The sequence below is a fragment of the Pecten maximus genome, chromosome 10 (assembly GCF_902652985.1).
Source record: "Pecten maximus chromosome 10, xPecMax1.1, whole genome shotgun sequence".
NCBI classification, from domain to species: Eukaryota; Metazoa; Mollusca; class Bivalvia; order Pectinida; family Pectinidae; genus Pecten; species Pecten maximus.
In genome coordinates, this window is record NC_047024.1 from 20,530,312 (window position 1) to 20,549,873 (window position 19,562).

General features: G+C 38.2%; 1 protein-coding gene across 1 annotated transcript in view; it reads right to left on the minus strand.

Moving 5' to 3' along the window:
* LOC117336267 (ras-related and estrogen-regulated growth inhibitor-like) overlaps nucleotides 1-19,366 on the minus strand; it is a 40,923-nt gene extending 21,557 nt beyond the window's left edge. The window contains exon 1 of the mRNA XM_033896747.1: nucleotides 19,118-19,366. Coding sequence (XP_033752638.1) covers nucleotides 19,118-19,175 — 58 coding nt within the window. The 5' untranslated portion in view covers nucleotides 19,176-19,366. The remainder of the gene's footprint in view (nucleotides 1-19,117) is intronic.
* Nucleotides 19,367-19,562: the final 196 nt, after the last annotated feature.

A 19,562-nucleotide genomic window follows, 5' to 3' on the forward strand; every position in this document is an offset into this window, starting at 1 on the left:
AATTATGATTTATTCGGTACACTAAATGGTAATGAAGCGAATCAAGCGCTCTACACATGCAATACATGGAAATGGTACAGAAGTGTGATGATATTTAGTTCCTTCATTAACCCTAGTCTATTTCTGTGTAAACGGGGTCATCGAACACATTCCAAAACACTTAGTCATTCCAGTTTTTCTTTAGAACATAAAAATACTCAACACTAATTGTAAAGGAATAGGTATGCAATAAATGACATTTAATAAGGAACTTAAAACAACGTAGATTACTGGGATGAATACATTTCATATGTGATTAACATCGTAATATTCAATGTCTGACTGCCGATAACATTCAATGTCTGTCAACTGATAATATTCAATGTCTGTCAACTGATGACATTCAATGTCTGTCAACTGATAATATTCAATGTATGTCAACTGATAATATTCAATGTCTGTCAACTGATAATATTCAATGTCTGTCAACTGATAATATTCAATTTCTGTCAACTGATAATATTCAATTTCTGTCAACTGATAATATTCAATGTCTGTCAACTGATAATATTCAATGTCTGTCTACTGATAATATCCAATGTCTGTCTACTGATAATATTCAATGTCTGTCAACTGATAATATTCAATTTCTGTCAACTGATAATATTCAATGTCTGTCTACTGAAAATATCCAATGCCTGTCAACTGATAAATATTCAATGTCTGTCACCTGATGATATTCAGTGTCTGTCACCTGATGATATTCAGTGTCTGTCAACTGAAAATATTCAATGTCTGTCAACTGAAAATATTCAATGTCTGTCTACTTATAATATTCAATGTCTGTCTACTGATAATATTAAATGTCTGTCAACTGATGATATTCAATGTCTGTCAACTGATAATATTCAATGTCTGTCAACTGATAATATTCAATGTCTGTCAACTGATGATATTCAATGTCTGTCAACTGATGATATTCAGTGTCTGTCTACTGATAATATTCAATGCCTGTCAACTGATAATATTCAATGTCTGTCAACTGATGATATTCAATGTCTGTCAACTGATAAATATCCATGATCACTTTGACGACTTTAAGTTTGTTCATACAAATCAGGTTAAACATCCATTGCCGGTTTTACAGTGAATACATACATTGAAATTATTATTTCATAAACTCATAACGCAATAAAAATTATAGGAATTATCACTAGGGTTCCTATAGTCATATTACGAAGTTGAGATGAAACATGTCCTGAATAGATCGTACTTGAGCGGGCGAAGTTGAAGCCTGGTTTTTATAGGTTAATTTATGATTCCATAACTTAAGATCTTCGGGAAAACATGTTGATTATTAGAAATTCTAACATTTATTTAAAGAGGTGCAGATGTACTTTTATAACCGACACAAATTCATCAACAAAGACTCAGTTATAGAAAAACGAGAATATTGAATGAGAGAATCCTTTGTGTCTTGAAGTTGCTCCATTAAGAAGAGGGGAGGGTGAAACAAAATTATATAAGATTATCGTGCACCTAAAACACTACAAGTTTTATAACAGCTTCTTATTGCATTCCCGAAACGCATGAAGACAACTAATATTAATTCGCATGTGTTTCACTGAATAAGATTTTGTGCATTCATGCTATACCTAGTTTATATTTCTTCTCAATATTGGCAATATGTACCACGATAACTTATCTTCCCAAAAGATATTTATCTATAACGCATGTTGTAAAGAAAAATGAAATAAAGATCCATTTTAGCCGGGTGAGAGAATATTTCTATCATTTATGTGTGTTTAAGACGTATATTGTATTTGATGCCAATGATACTATGATAAATGAAATGTGTTTATTTGATTTGATACTCCTGAACAGTATGGACACAAATTTCAATAACAGCAGTGAAGTCTTTATTCAAAAATATTAACGAACGGGCTATCTTGTCTATCAACAAGCAAAATTATTGAAAACCATCTTTCGAAAAGGATATTATAATCGAGCGCATGTTATATGCACATACAAATCTAAAAATAAATTCATTAAGGTTTTTTTACGAGAACACTTGCGCTATATTCGAATATGACGATCAGTGAGACGACATTATAAAATGGCGCTTTCAGAAGCCGCGCATCATCTGTAGACACCATTGTCATTATTATGACGTTAAAAGTTGATCGAGATGACGTCACAAGGTGACACTACCATCTAAGGACATCGTCTACATATGATATAAACAAACTGCCGTCTATAGTTCCATTGTAACTGCCATTGTTCTCACTTCGTGAACGTGACATTGTGTATATTTAACCTAGATTAACATGGCTAGTGATGTCATGGCACGGTAAACCTTCCGAACATATGTTCTTATTCTATAAATATATATTTTGGTCACATGTAGCGCACGTAATATCAGTTTTTAGTTCAAAGTTCTTTTGCGTGTCCGTATGTTTTTGTTTATTTTCGTAAGTAATACTGAACAATTATCCGATTTAGAATACCTGGTAATTGTTTTGATCATTTATCTTTTGATTTTGACTATTTCGAATTTCCACAAAAATGTATCCATTGTGGCACAATTTTGATGATATGCATTATGTGGTTATGAGTTGCACCGTATGAATAACGGACATCTGTTGTTTTTAATATCACCCATTAGGCGCAACTTTGACATTGTGGATTCGGTGAAACCTAGTTCGTAATATCAAGTCAAATGTCGAGATGAGTTATATATGAAATACCGAAAAAAAACTAATTAGGGCATTTTGAAATCATCCCTGTCGGACTGGAACGTGCCATCTGGTACAGGGGGCAATCCATACCATACATACTGTCGGAGTTCGTTGATATAATGACGTTTACCTCTGGATTGTTATAAATTCATCACGTGCCAACAAATAACTTCTGATGATATAACGATTTGATATAAATATGGCATTTCATCAATGCTCTCAAAATCTTTCATCGAAATCCCTGAGTAAAATGCAAAATGGCATGCTGGCTCCGTTAATCATAGTGCATTTATCAATATGAAAATGGCAATTCGTTGAATGTTATCGAACTGTATTCACCTGGGTAAGAAAAAAACATGAAGATTTGCAACTGTCTGTTCTCTTCAAAACAGACATTAAAATATTTTATTTCAAAGCAATGCATGTGATACTCGCATCCTCGATACTCAAGGGGTTACAATCACATTTGCTCTGCCTAGAGAGCAAAAGGGAGCAAAAGCCCTGTAGTATCGAGGATGAGCGAAAGTGAACTTTGCCCCTTTGGTATCGAGGATAAGCGATAGGGAACGTTGCCCCTGTAGTATCGAGGATGGGTGAAAGTGAACGTTGCCCCTTTGGTATCGAGGATGGGTGAAAGTGAACGTTGCCCCTGTAGTATCGAGAATGAGTGAAAGTGAACGTTGCCCCTTTGGTATCGAGGATAAGCGAAAGGGAACGTTGCCCCTGTAGTATCGAGGATGAGTGAAAGTGAACGTTGCCCCTTTGGTATCGAGGATGGGTGAAAGTGAACGTTGCCCCTGTAGTATCGAGGATGAGTGAAAGTGAACGTTGCCCCTTTGGTATCGAGGATAAGCGAAAGGGAACGTTGCCCCTGTAGTATCGAGGATGGGTGAAAGTGAACGTTGCCCCTTTGGTATCGAGGATAAGCGAAAGGGAACGTTGCCCCTGTAGTATCGAGGATGGGTGAAAGTGAACGTTGCCCCTTTGGTATCGAGGATAAGCGAAAGGGAACGTTGCCCCTGTAGTATCGAGGATGGGTGAAAGTGAACGTTGCCCCTTTGGTATCGAGGATAAGCGAAAGTGAACGTTGCCCCTGTAGTATCGAGGATGAGTGAAAGTGAACGTTTGCCCTATAGTACTGAGGATGGTAATACTCGTTGCCCTCCTTTGATTAACACAACGTTCGTCTGTTAGAGTATTTCAAAACTACTTGACGTGATGATGTCAATATGTCTATTTAGCTAATCAGGTCCGTATCCCCTACTTGTAAATACACGATGTGGACACGTGTTCGTCGTTTGCTAAGTTTACACTCCTCATTCCGTGACTTGGATAGTAATGTTTGTTGTTCCCGTGGCCTTGTGTTGTTGTAGTGTAGCCTTATTGACATTTAATGAGGTGGTCATGACTTGTACTCCACGTTTCATCTGTGTTATTAACCTGAAAGCTTCAGTCCACCATTTTGGGCTATTTCTACCACGTTTGATTTAGATTCATTTTGTTTACGTTGAATTTTTGTCCCAATTCCAAAATATTAGATATCAAGATTATTTTTGCACGCAGTTATACTCTGTGCGAATTACAGGTCATGTGTGTTCGTAATCCATTCATAAAAAAACACGTCTATGAAATCCAAATATTTATACAATATTTTTTTACAAACTATTTTGAAGTCAGTGAGTACTGATTATTGAGTGTTCTAAGTTTACTATCCTGGTTGGTTTCTCATAGACAGCGCTATGCTGTATTTTTGTACTTTACATTCTTTTTTGTATAAAAAAAATCTAATTATATCTATAGCTCGAGGTTTCCTTGATATGGTTAGACCGTTATGAAAAAATACACTTGGCACCAATTCATACTAATCTACGGAAAGAGGCAATGAATGCGGAATAAAACAAATTAACCCGCAGAAACCCCACGTGTTTGGGCAGGTAACCCTATTCCTTTTCGTGCCCAAACAGGGAATCGTATCCCGGCTGTTTGTTGAAAGCCGAGTACACTATCCACTGAGCCCTTGCGTTGCAGTATGAGGTTAATTCTGCTGTAATCATTAAAATAACTTGCACCATTTCGTAAACTGAGTTAATCAGGTATTTTCCATTGTAAACTCTTCATTTCTGTATATCAAAAATTCTAATTAGCAATTCCATTATAAAAATAACCTCTGTAGAAGGTAGGGGTTTCGGTACAGACATGTGGCGGGAAAATTGTAAAGCCATCACCAGCACCCACCAGGAGGAACGATATGGCAATTCATTAAAACGGTACGCCATTAATTAGCTACCACAAGATGTGAATGGATGGAGCTGCCATCCACGCTGTGTGTGTCAGTTAACGGGCCCCTTATTGCACGACCCGACATTTAACCCCGATATCTGGCGAGTTCACCTCACGGAGAGTTGTTTTCGTGGATCTACGGAAACCTTAAGCAGTAAGATTTGAAAGTAATAAAGTTTCGCGGTCGTTTGGCTATTCAGCAAAGAAAATAAATCGGGGGATAAACTTGATACAGTGAAAGTTGATTGATTCTCACATCGTCAATTTAGGTAGAAAAGGCATGGCTTGTTTATCGGAACAGTTTGAGACAAAATAGCACGTTATAGGATTTGAAAAGATAAGAAATAAACATCATTAACACAAAAACAAACAACAAACACCACATGCTTTTAACGCATACTTACAAAAGCAATTTTGACGAAGTGGAATAACGTAAACAATGTGGTTTGGTGATGTAAACAAATATAATTTTAAAAAAAAAGTTGTTTGCTTACCGTTGCAAAATAAATCCTAGATAATCAGTAATAAATTGTTTTTGATTTGTCAAGATCTACGGATTTTTTATTCATGTATTGACGGGTTGCCCCAGGTATCGTACAGGATAGCTTCATCAACAATGGAAGAATTATGGAGGCGGAGATAGACATATACAACCTGCTGTTATCGTTTTCGGAGTTGCAGTTTTGCATGTTCAAAACATCACATGCTTCATCTCATTTTTGAAAGAATCTTTTCATCAAGCTGATAAAATATGACAGAAAATAAATCATATAATTGAAAATGTGAGACTAAATGTCAAAATTTCGGGCAAATATTAATTCTTCTTCTTGATAACAGCATTATTCAACAAGAAACGCCTGTGTGCCACTCAATTAACGCAGACTAGCAATGCGAAGTGAATCTCGACAGAACTGTAGATTTTTGTAGAGTTATGTTAGATTTTTTTTTCTTTAATATATTAATGATGAAAATGTACCAGTAAATAACTTGATGACGGTGCCATCTGGCTCGCGTCCATACACATGGCCTCGGTTACAGCTAGCTAGGTATCGGCAAAGGATGTATTGCAAGCGAGCTTTGTTTTCCTTATCTTTCCTTGTGTGTTTTTTTTTCTGTGTTATTTAGTGACCTTGACATGACAAGTCAAAAACACCTGTCATTGCTGAGTAACGATACACAGACATGCCACACGGAGGAAGAGGAGGAGGAGGAGGAGTTACACTATATATATAGATCATGATCTATGTTACTCGTGCATTCAAAATGAAACCTGTCAAAAGTGCATGTCAGTTTATGAGTACATATACAGTTCTTATGAACGCCATCAGGTCAAAATATCATCAACATCCATGAACCTAAGGGAATTCTTCAACTTATAAATTTTCAGCATGTAATCATTTTTTGAATTTCAGTGAAACATCTTATAGTTAAAGAACTTTTTTTCTTAAATTCTGTAAAGATTTTTTGGGGACATTTTTCAGGTTGAAACTAGGGTCATAGTAAATATAACTGGTATACATTGATTCGGGATCATTTGTTATCGAAATAACACTTCATATTATCCCAGTGATATTTACGAATGATGGCGATTCTTGATTTTTGTCAACAGGTGAAGTTTAAATTGTCTTTTCCTGTTTTTACTTACAGAAAAAAAAAACTTACTTGATATCTGTTTTAAACTGCTTGACTGAGATAGATTAAGTTCAACCCAATTAGTTTTTCACTTTTACCTTTTTTCCCCCAGTAATTCAGATATAATTGACATTTCGAGAAAAAATGCGCGCTGAAGAACAACAAAAAAACTTTTATTTTTTTAACGTAACTGCGTGCAGAAATTTACATAATACATTTTGCGTGTGGTCCGTTTGGTAGGTATGCTATAAATAGCATCAAAGCATTCGATTCTTAATTGAATTTCAAGGGGAAATATTCATAAAGTAAATAACAATTATTTCCTACAAAAACTGATGCTGCGCATTTTTGTGACAGTTACTATTCAAGTAGAACTAATCATAAAGCCTGCAGACGAAAGAGGAGGAGGAGGAGGAGGAGGAGGAGGAGGAGGAGGAGGAGAAATGAGTTAATAGCAGGCATAGAAAGAAAGATGGAGAAAATCAAGGTTGTAACACAAACAAACTCTATGTTATGATTTTAAAAGGATTGTCAGGTTAACGGCATTACGAAAAGACAACTGCTCCGGGGATATTTTTAACATATCTGAGAATGTCCCTTACAGAAACCGAAGATAGAGTCCGGTATTTAATCAACATGGCTAGAAGTCGACGAAGCAGTTTTATCTGAATCCCTCACAACATAATAATAGTATTGTCTTACTTGAAATGTCAAAGCAAACGAAAACGCTTTAGAAGCTTATTTGGTCCCATACAATTAATTCTAGTGTCGTGGTAAAACTTCAAAAGTCGCTTACCAAATCATGTACCTTAGATTCTAAATCTTTTGAATATAACATCTTTGAGTGTTTTCTCCAACTTTACCAATTTACACAACGCCTTAGAAGTGAGAAACATTGCTTGTTGAGACCGGATCTTTATGGGATAAAAGCGCGCCTCTGCAAGCTCTTACTTTCAACACAATTCCGTGAATGGCTTTAAAATAGTTTTGGAAGATTATCCTTTTCAGTTGCTCCTTGTGCCTCAACATCAGAAGGGGACTTCAGAATCACGTGTTATCTCCAAGGGTCGTTTATTTAGGGAGCTGCTGACCTTTTTACTTACACTATCGTCCAAGGGTTCGCTTCGCAAAGTTCACCAAAGGTTGTTTTTTTTTGTTTTTTTTTTTAATTTGTGTTTATTTGTTTACGAGAGAGTGAGTTTTGGGGCATAATATTGAAGGTATCACACATACCTTCGGTCTTTTTATGTTTTTTGTTGTTTTTTTTATGTTCACAGTTAATTCTTGATAAAATTACAAAAATCGGCAGCTGTCTGTCGGTTCGGCAACTTAATGAACATAAATTCTTAGTTTAAAAATAACGAATAAGAAAATTCAAACCGTCACTATAATAACAACTGAAGTATGTTGTTGAGTCTGCTAATTGGTTGAAATCTGAGTAATTGAGAAAATTATCTGAGAAGCTAGATACCCCCTCTCCATACAAGTACGATGTAATTAGGGTGTACTTTTATCTCGATCGTAAAAAAGGTCAAAAAAACGTAAAACAACAGATCTGAATGTTGAACAGAAAGCTCGTCTGTCAATCTCAGAGTTAGCTGAAGAATTTTGTTGAATTATCTTTAAGTGATGGTTTACCTACAAGGTAGATATCAGCTTTACTTGTGAGTTATTTATAGAATTTTAGTGTTAAGATTAATTTCATTTACCAGCATTGCAAGAAATTGAATCTTTGGGTTTAGTTGTCAATCAAATAAGCACAGGGGTCTGACACCTACGAAATATGAAGGTACAGTGTATTTAATATTCTATACTTAAAACAGAAAATGTACTGCAACAAGTCGCATATATCCGACTCATGAGAGAAAAAATGGTACTTTATGGGGTCACTTCACATTAGTCGCCTCACAGTTACAAATAATTTAGTTCCAAAGTTATGCGCCAAAGTAATACAGTCGTCACGAAAACCAATAAAGTTAATTTGCCAGTAGTTCAAAGGAAGAAGAAATAAAATATTCCATTTTTCACCGCTTTCCACAAGCTGACAGGTTTGAGCGTAACGGTTACATAAGACTCCTAGCTGTTATGATTTATAACTACGTCAGGTATATACCTAGATACGCTGATGGGAAATTCTTCTCCAGACATTCTCTGTCGGGACACTAAACGTCTGTCGGTAGATCTCGACACGATAGTCCCGTAAAGTACCGGTTTGTGTACGTACATGCAATTTTCTGGTAATAGAGTCTGCCATCTTTAATTTGAAGGTCAGCTCACGTTGTTGATATCGATTGCACTTCCGGCGTGTCCTTTACACCGCGAATGGTGTTATATCTGCCTTTTGGGATTCTGCACGCGCTGGCACAGATTAAAATAACTTAATCATGCCGTGAATTAAACCATTTTATTTTCTATAAATATTGCCTGTACAATCTAATTACATGAACATTATCCTAGCTTAGATCTTTCCCCGTGTTATGAGAAATATCTATATGTATCAGTAACGTTCTCGTGCAGATAATTTCAATTCAAAAGACGATATTTCTATTTCTAGAGGATGCATATAGATAAATAAATAATGAACATATCATAAATTAATAAACAAATGAATAAATAAGCAAATCAAAAAGTTTCCTTATTTTCGCTCATAAGAGTGTTGGCCTGTTTCTTCAATTTATAAATCGAAAAAGGCTGTTTGTCAAAATTGGAACGATTTAATAATTTATATTTGTATGTTTGTATTTAACAGTCTTTTCAGGGCCGACACAATGGCCCTTAATAGCCACAATAATGAATAGCTATAGCTATAATTAGGAGACTTTCTGTGAAGGAGGGTGCAAACCAAACTATTGCTGCCGGATCTTTTTTTTCTACCAAACACAATAGACCAATTTCGGATACAAAATAAACAATGTGTTTAAATCAAAGTTACTGAACTGTCCAGTTTACGGTGTTTATTTCAATGTTGATGTTGCAAAACTCTACCGTTATAGAAAGAATGCATATGTCAATTACACATAAACTGGACAGTGAAACACTTATGTTTTAAATACTATGACATTCAGGTCATCTGAACCCCACCCTTAATGATAGACAGTGCTCCCAAAAACCAGTACCGAAGTGCGTGCACTATTGGTGTTACGCAATACTAAAGAGTTCTTCTTGTTTTCTTTTTTCTTTAAAGAAAAGTAATGACTGCTATCAGAACGACTGTTTTGGGCGGGCTGTTTCTGAATCTAATTCATTATTTTGCTAAATTTTCTTGTAGAAGAAATTGTAATTTTAGAGTTGTATGCTTGTTTTTGGCTTCAGGGTTATGTGTAACATATGTTCCGGTGAGGAGAACGGCTTTTTACATCTGTATGGATCACGTTTGGAGGTCTGATGGTTGCCTGAACTCAAATGTTAGATAAACAGATTCGTTGATCATATAATTAAGGAGCCAAATGTACCAGACAAGTTAAACATTGTTGTAAGCTTAAGATTTCATTACGATTTACAACGAATGGAGGCAATTGGCAATTATTTCGACCTTACAATTCCATGTGCTATGACTACATATACTATAATCACGTGACTTTGATTACTGTATAAATGAGAGAATTGACATTTCGCTTCAAACAGCATTGCCCAGGACCTGTTAGACTCATCGACATAATAAAGTGATGTAAAATACAGAGTGCTGTAAAATTTCATGACTGATGAAATCTAACAGCAGAATGCAAGTGCGCAAATTAAATGACATTGTTCCAAATGTCATGTCGTCCTGAACTTCCGTTGTTTACATACTCCCGGATTTCGTTCAGAACACTTAAGGTCTTACAACATAATAATCAGACGGGTTAACACAACTTCGTAAATACTTCTTTCCGAATTCTCTGTTTACATAATATTTTATTATCCTTTTGAACCAATAAATACTGTTCAAACGAACATAATAATCAAAATCACTCACTAGTTCGCTCGCTCACTCACTGCCAACCTCCCTCCCTCACTGCCTCCATCCCTCACTCACTGCCTTCCTCCCCCCATCCCTCCCTCCCTCACTGCCAACCTCCCTCCATGCCCCCTCCCTACCTCCCTCAATCCCTCCATCTCTCCCTTCCTCCCTCACTCACTGCCTACCTCCATCCCTCACTCACTGCCTACCCCCTCCATCCCTCCATCACTCAGTCGCCAACCTCCCTCCATCTCTCAATTCCTCCCTCACTGCCTACCTCCCTCCATCCCTCCCTCCCTCACTGCCAACCTCCCTCCCTCACTCCCTCCTCCCTGCCTAACTCCCTCCCTCCCTCCCTGCCTACCTTCATCCATCCCTCACTGCCTACCTCCCTCTATCCCTCCCTCAGTCACCGCCAACCTCCCTCCATCCCTCCCTCCCTGCCTACCTCCTTCCATCCCTCACACACTCGTATTTCATATGACATTGTAAGAAATCAAGCAAGTGTCCATTTCACTTTAACATTTTTGCATCCGGTCGCCAATTATCATTAAATGACCTCATATAAGATGTATAAATAGATTACAGTCGACAGGAATTTCAAGCATCCCTCAGAATAAACTTAGATCTGTTGAAATTTTGTTTTCAAACACTAATCTTTGTAATGCAAGCATATGTAATACTAATTAGCTCATTAACTGTGGATGTCAGGGCATGTTTGTGGTTAATGAATAGTTTATATGTAATCGGAGATGCATGCAGTCTTTGTTCTATAAAGCATTAAATATATACATAATTTCGTCTGATGCATGAACAGAACACGCCAGATGCACGATGACTGTCGAATGAACGATTGCAACTTCCGGTAAGCACTTCCGGTACAGGAGTAGCGGTAGAATTTATCGCTTGTTGTAAAACTACACAATTTGTTTGTCGTCTGCTTCTTATCTGACAAATAGGTAAACATAATGTTTGACCATGTATCTAAAAAAATCTTGTACTTGCATTTATAACTCAATTCCATATTGATGCCAATTGAATGGGCGCGGACACTTTGTCTGTTCGTCCATAAAATATCTCTTTCCTTCGTAATCTTTTTGATAAAGTCGTATTTTGTTATTGATCGTTAGTCTTAGTTACGTAAGTAAGTAGTTAGGCATTTTTAAATGCCAATGGGCACTTCCGGTAAATAAAGAAATCCTGTTGTAGCGCGCTTTTGCATATTTACACTTACTGCGGGAGGAAACCGGACAAATCAAAGCGAGGCTGATTTCATCAAAAATCATATTGAAACCGGAACTTAAACCTCGCAAAGTCTCCTAATATCATCCTTAAGATAAACAATGTGTTACCTTACTGTAAGAATGAAGAACACGTATATTGGATTTGTCGATCGGCTAAACACTAGAGAATAGAATCAAAAAGACACTACAGACTCTTCTACACCAGACACTTCTACACCAGACACTTTACACCAGACACTTCTATACCAGACACTTCTACACTAGACACTTCTACACCAGACACTTCTACACCAGACACTTCTACACCAGACACGTCTACACCAGACTACACCAGACACTTCTACACCAGACACTTCTACACCAGACACTTCTACACCAGACACTTCTACACCAGACTACACCAGACACTTCTACACCAGACACTTCTACACCAGACACTTCTACACCAGACTCTACACCAGACACTTCTACACCAGACTCTACACCAGACACTTCTACACCAGACACTTCTACACCAGACACTTCTACACCAGACACTTCTACACCAGACACTTCTACACCAGACACTTCTACACCAGACACTTCTACACCAGACACTTCTACACCAGACACTTCTATACCAGACTCTACACCAGACACTTCTACACCAGACACTTCTACACCAGACACTTCTACACCAGACACTTCTACACCAGACACTTCTACACCAGACACTTCTACACCAGACACTTCTACACCAGACACTTCTACACCAGACTCTACACCAGACACTTCTACACCAGACACTTCTACACCAGACACTTCTACACCAGACACTTCTACACCAGACACTTCTACACCAGACACTTCTACACCACACCAGACACTTCTACACCAGACACTTCTACACCAGACACTTCTACACCAGACACTTCTACACCAGACACTTCTACACCAGACACTTCTACACCAGACACTTCTACACCAGACACTTCTACACCAGACACTTCTACACCAGACACTTCTACACCAGACACTTCTACACCAGACACTTCTACACCAGACACTTCTACACCAGACACTTCTACACCAGACACTTCTACAACTACAGACACTCTACACCAGACACTTCTACACCAGACACTTCTACACCAGACACTTCTACACCAGACACTTCTACACCAGACACTTCTACACCAGACACTTCTACACCAGACACTTCTACACCAGACACTTCTACACCAGACACTTCTACACCAGACTCTACACCAGACACTTCTACACCAGACACTTCTACACCAGACACTTCTACACCAGACTCTACACCAGACACTTCTACACCAGACACTTCTACACCAGACACTTCTACACCAGACACTTCTATACCAGACACTTCTACACCAGACACTTCTACACCAGACACTTCTACACCAGACACTTCTACACCAGACACTTCTACACCAGACACTTCTACACCAGACACTTCTACACCAGACATGTCTACACCAGACACTTCTACACCAGACACTTCTACACCAGACACTTCTATACCAGACTCTACACCAGACACTTCTATACCAGACACTTCTACACCAGACACTTCTATACCAGACTCTACACCAGACACTTCTACACCAGACACTTCTACACCAGACACTTCTACACCAGACACTTCTACACCAGACTCTACACCAGACACTTCTACACCAGACACTTCTACACCAGACACTTCTACACCAGACTCTACACCAGACACTTCTACACCAGACACTTCTACACCAGACACTTCTACACCAGACACTTCTACACCAGACACTTCTACACCAGACACTTCTACACCAGACACTTCTACACCAGACACTTCTACACCAGACACTTCTATACCAGACACTTCTACACCAGACTCTACACCAGACACTTCTACACCAGACTCTACACCAGACACTTCTACACCAGACACTTCTACACCAGACTACACCAGACACTTCTACACCAGACACTTCTACACCAGACACTTCTATACCAGACACTTCTACACCAGACACTCTACTACACCAGACACTTCTACACCAGACTCTACACCAGACACTTCTATACCAGACACTTCTACACCAGACACTTCTACACCAGACACTTCTATACCAGACACTTCTACACCAGACACTTCTACACCAGACTCTACACCAGACACTTCTACACCAGACACTTCTACACCAGACACTTCTATACCAGACACTTCTACACCAGACACTTCTACACCAGACACTTCTACACCAGACACTTCTACACCAGACACTTCTACACCAGACACTTCTACACCAGACACTTCTACACCAGACTCTACACCAGACACTTCTACACCAGACACTTCTACACCAGACTACACCAGACACTTCTACACCAGACACTTCTACACCAGACACTTCTACACACGACTCGTCTACACCAGACACTTCTATACCAGACACTTCTACACCAGACACTTCTACACCAGACTCTACACCAGACACTTCTACACCAGACACTTCTACACCAGACACTTCTACACCAGACACTTCTACACCAGACACTTCTATACCAGACACTTCTACACCAGACACGTCTACACCAGACTCTACACCAGACACTTCTACACCAGACTCTACACCAGACACTTCTACACCAGACACTTCTACACCAGACACTTCTACACCAGACACTTCTACACCAGACACTTCTACACCAGACACTTCTACACCAGACACTTCTACACCAGACACTTCTACACCAGACACTTCTACACCAGACACTTCTACACCAGACACTTCTACACCAGACACTTCTACACCAGACACTTCTACACCAGACTCTACACCAGACACTTCTACACCAGACTCTACACCAGACACTTCTACACCAGACTCTACACCAGACACTTCTACACCAGACACTTCTACACCAGACTCTACACCAGACACTTCTACACCAGACACTTCTACACCAGACTCTACACCAGACACTTCTACACCAGACACTTCTACACCAGACACTTCTACACCAGACACTTCTACACCAGACACTTCTATACCAGACACTTCTACACCAGACACGTCTACACCAGACTCTACACCAGACACTTCTATACCAGACACTTCTACACCAGACACTTCTACACCAGACTCTACACCAGACACTTCTACACCAGACTCTACACCAGACACTTCTACACCAGACACTTCTATACCAGACACTTCTACACCAGACACTTCTACACCAGACACTTCTACACACGACTCGTCTACACCAGACACTTCTACACACGACTCGTCTACACCAGACCCTTGCCTCTGTCTTTGCTTACAGCGTAACCAACAGGGATAGGTTATTATTAATTCCGAAATAAAGGTGGTGATTTCCGTAACCCAATTGTTAAGTTTCCATTTCTATGTAATAAAGCGTTTCGGAAAGGAGTGTGTGTTTGTATCTTTGCATGACCTTTCAAACAAGGTCTATTGAAACATGTACTGTGATATATCGCGTGTATTTTCTCAACTCTTGAAAAGGTCATTTTTTACGAAAAGAATTGTATTTAGGTGAATTTCAAGGAAAGAAGCTTTGTTTTAATTTGGTGAATTTTGAGGATTGGTAAATGTTGCTGTGTTGTTGATCACAGGGACAGAGTATAAATCCCCTGTGTTGTTGACCACAAACTTGACACCAAGCCCCTGTGTTATTGACCACAGAAACTTGTCACTAAACTCATGTGTTATTCGAACACAGGGACTCGACACAAAGACTCCTGTATTGTTGACCACGGAGATTAGCACCAGGCCCCTGTGTTGTTGATCACAACGGCTGACACCAGACCCCTGTGTTGTTGATCACAACGACTGACACCAGACCCCTGTGTTGTTGACCACAATGACAGACACCAGACCCCTGTGTTGTTGGCCACAGACACTTGGCACCAGACCCCTGTGTTGTTGGCCACAGACATAGACACCAAGCCCCTGTGTTATTGGCCACAGAACTAGACACCAAACCCCTGTGTTATTGACTACATGAGGCGAGTATGGCATTTAAAATGTACCGCAACCGGTTTTAATCGCCCTGTTTGTAGGATGTTCCTTGTGTCGGTTCTCACGACCCAGATTGTTACTAATACCAGCTACTTCAGTTATTGTTCAGAAAACTGTTTATATAAGTCATGATATCTTGGCAAAAATTCATATGATCTAGAAATCGGTCGCTAGTATGTCTAGCCTGCCAGAAAAACATACAAAACGCGACTATACAGTCACAATGAACACCTATGGAAACCTTGGTATCTCGAATTAATGTGACGTCATTTTGTTATCTCGATGTTTCTTCTGTGTCTTAGTTAAAACGGACATGCCAGAAACAGGAAAACTTTGTTATTTGGATATCATTGCTAAGAAAGAAAGAAAGAAAGAAAGAAAGATGTTCACTATCTTTTTCCAGTCTTGTTTCATTCACTTGTGAAGCTTGATCGTAGTAAGATACACAACGGTTTCGGCATTATTACCTCAAATTTGATTATTAATGAAACACATAATTACATGTAGCTCGAAAATATATTAAAATTACCTTAATTTAGCCATAATTTCCGTCTATCCATCAAGGACATCAAATTAAGACGCACTTCGTGTTTCTGACTAATAAGTTTCATGATGGCGTAAATAATATTTAAATTATATCGTGACCGAGACGTCACCAAAACAAGACATTTAATCACAGGGATTTGATAATTTACACAGCTCTATCCTCGACATATCCTAACTGTATATCCAAATAGATTTAGGTGTTAAGGGGGTACGCGAGGTGGCTAGATTAACATAATCCGTAAAAATTACTCCCCTCAATGACACACTGGTATCATATTGTAGTACTTTTCGGTTATTATTGAGGGTTGTCAATTTTTCCGAACCCTACAAACGTCTTTGGAATTATATAGTACACGGAGGTATGTGTAGCAAGTTTTCATGTCCCTTTGTATTCAAAAACATTCGACGAGTTACCATGTGAAGGTACATATATTTCAGAGATCAAAAGCGATTACAAAACACACTATCACATTGAATACCTATGTCTAAGAAATGAAAAACAGATATCATTATAAAATATTACATTTACTTTACTTCAAGATGATCATTTCACAGTTACCAATATATCTCGATAGCCTGGTTTTTTGTTTTTTTTTTCAATTTTTCTGATGTAAGTGAGATAAGTATGTAAAAACGCGAGAGTGACTTTACGAGAGTTCGAGATACCGAAATACGCACGTGAATCAGTTCTACAGAAGTAGGTCTCTACGTACATTAATATACACATGACGGATTAATTAATCCACTTACGTAAAGTTGCAATCTTCTCGTGGCATGAATGACAATACATTGTATACACAGAATCACAGGGACGTGGCACGAACTCCAAACTCATGGCCCATATAGATACATAACGCATATATATGGACCGAGGGGTGTAAGTTAATGCCAAGTCCCTGTGCAAAGAACGTTCCGACAAGGGAAAGCTGTGAGAAAGCTATTTATTTTAAATTGTCACTGCATCTAAGCATAATTTTCAGCTTTGTTTTTAAATTTTGTTTGTAAATCTAATTCCTAGAAGATTTAACACAAAACAACGATATATACTGCCCAGAGTATCAGAGCATGATACCCTTTTCAAATGTTTATCGCGTGGTAGGTATATCTCAATATTTTCAAAAAAAAAAGTTAAAATGTATGATACTGCTTTAGAAGAAGTTTGTTTAAGAAAGAATCAATATAAAGGCTATGTCGGTATTGGTTTTAAAATACATTATATTTACTTTTACATGAAATGAAATTAAATAACCCATCTGAGTCTTAGTATTACTTGCATACATGGGGAAATATGTATGAGCATGCCAAACTGCATTTACACAAAGCAAAAACATCTTCAACTTAAACCTTTGGCAATGAAATGTTTTATTTATGAAACTCGACATTTTAATTATTCACGATCCTTCATATTTTGGCACTTTGCAATTCCGCATGATTTTATGAGCCTTAAGTTCCCGTGCGTCCTGGTGGGAAAACTTCATTATCTTATCTCAAAAACGGATTTTATTTCGTTTTTATTTGAAACATGTCTCGTTGCTTTTGGGATATTTCAATTCTCGAAGCAAATAAAACAATAAAATCATGATCAAAACCTTCTCAACAATATAGTATATAAACATACATCACGTTGTATCGCCACCCCCTTTATACCGCCAAAGTCGGCACGCGCCAAAAACTGGCGGTATAACGGGGGTTACTGTGCTACAATTACAACCCAATACATCTGACACAGATTTTTATGTCAGATGTAAGAGGTGCTCTGCATGAATCGTTGTCGATGATTTTTTTTAGTTATCTTGGGTAAAGCAATCTTTAAACTTTCAAAAGTGCTTCCTAAATGAAAAGTATTTGTTTTGGATTGCAGTTCAAGTGTAAAAGTCAAGGTCAAGGTCTCTGTTGCTATAACTTTTTTGAAAAATCTGTTTTCATGCTTTAACTGTGCTTTCTTGCAGTAAATGCATGCTTTGGAGATTTATACAAGGATAACACGTAAAAAATTTTTTAATAATGTCAAAATGCAGTAGTATGTCAGTTTAAATAGAAAATGGAAAATAGGTTTACTTCTAAAGGACAGAGGTACCTTGTCATCCCAGTTGTTGGAATTCACAAAAGCTATCATAACTTTATTGTACTTAATCATCTAAATGCCCGATTTGGTTTCAATGACCGTCTCTGTAAGCTCAAGAGGAGAACATGGTGCCGTCAGATATAGAATAGACATTCCATTATACCGACACAGGTCAGACAACTGTTAACATCATACTAATCCGGATTTTGAAAGTCCACAAAAAATGATTTCCACATGCAACCTTCAATCGTGCAACCTTATGACAACCTCACTAATACGGATTCCGATAGACCAGATAATCCCAGTTTCGTTAATCCGGCCTCCCGCAGCGCACACAATAATATCTAATCTTGTTAATTTGGAATTCGGTTCCCCGGACAACTCACCTTCCGGAAGTTATTTTAATCGATATCTCATTGCCACTAAAATTAATCCAGAACACAGGGATTTGGAACGAAATTCTAACCCGTGGTTCATACTTATATATGTATTATAGTATCTTTATGGGACCGTGGGTTATGAATTCGTGTCCAGTCCCTGTGAGCCGGAAAACTTGATGTTCAAAGCCTGTAGCATCATCAGCTTAATCTTGCGGGATAATTAACATTATCGTCAGATCATAATTCAAATAACGAACTTAATTGCAAATCACTTACCTGTTTTTCCAACGCCCTCCTTTCCTAGTACGAGGATATTTACAGAGTTCCCTTTCATAGTGGTTCCGAAAAATCCACACTTAATGTTTTAGTTAAAAGTCCATTAAGAAAACATTGTTATTTCTCCGTTATCCGTGACAGAAAACAACACATTTTTATAGTTATGAAATATATAGGAAATGTTCATACTAAATGGAATAAGATAAAAACATATGGTCTTAGACCCCCTCCGTCAGGGTAGCTGGTAGTTCGGCGTAAGGTTTGATAGTAAACAGTGAGTTTGTATACCTCGGCCTTTATACACTGGTAAAAATCCGGTAGTGTATACACTGTAGGGGCGACAGGTGGCGCTAATTACGAATGCACGAGCACGTAGATAGATACTGGTGATCACCAGGGGCGTAGCTGCCTATACGCAAATTTAAAAAGAAAAAAAAGAAAAAAA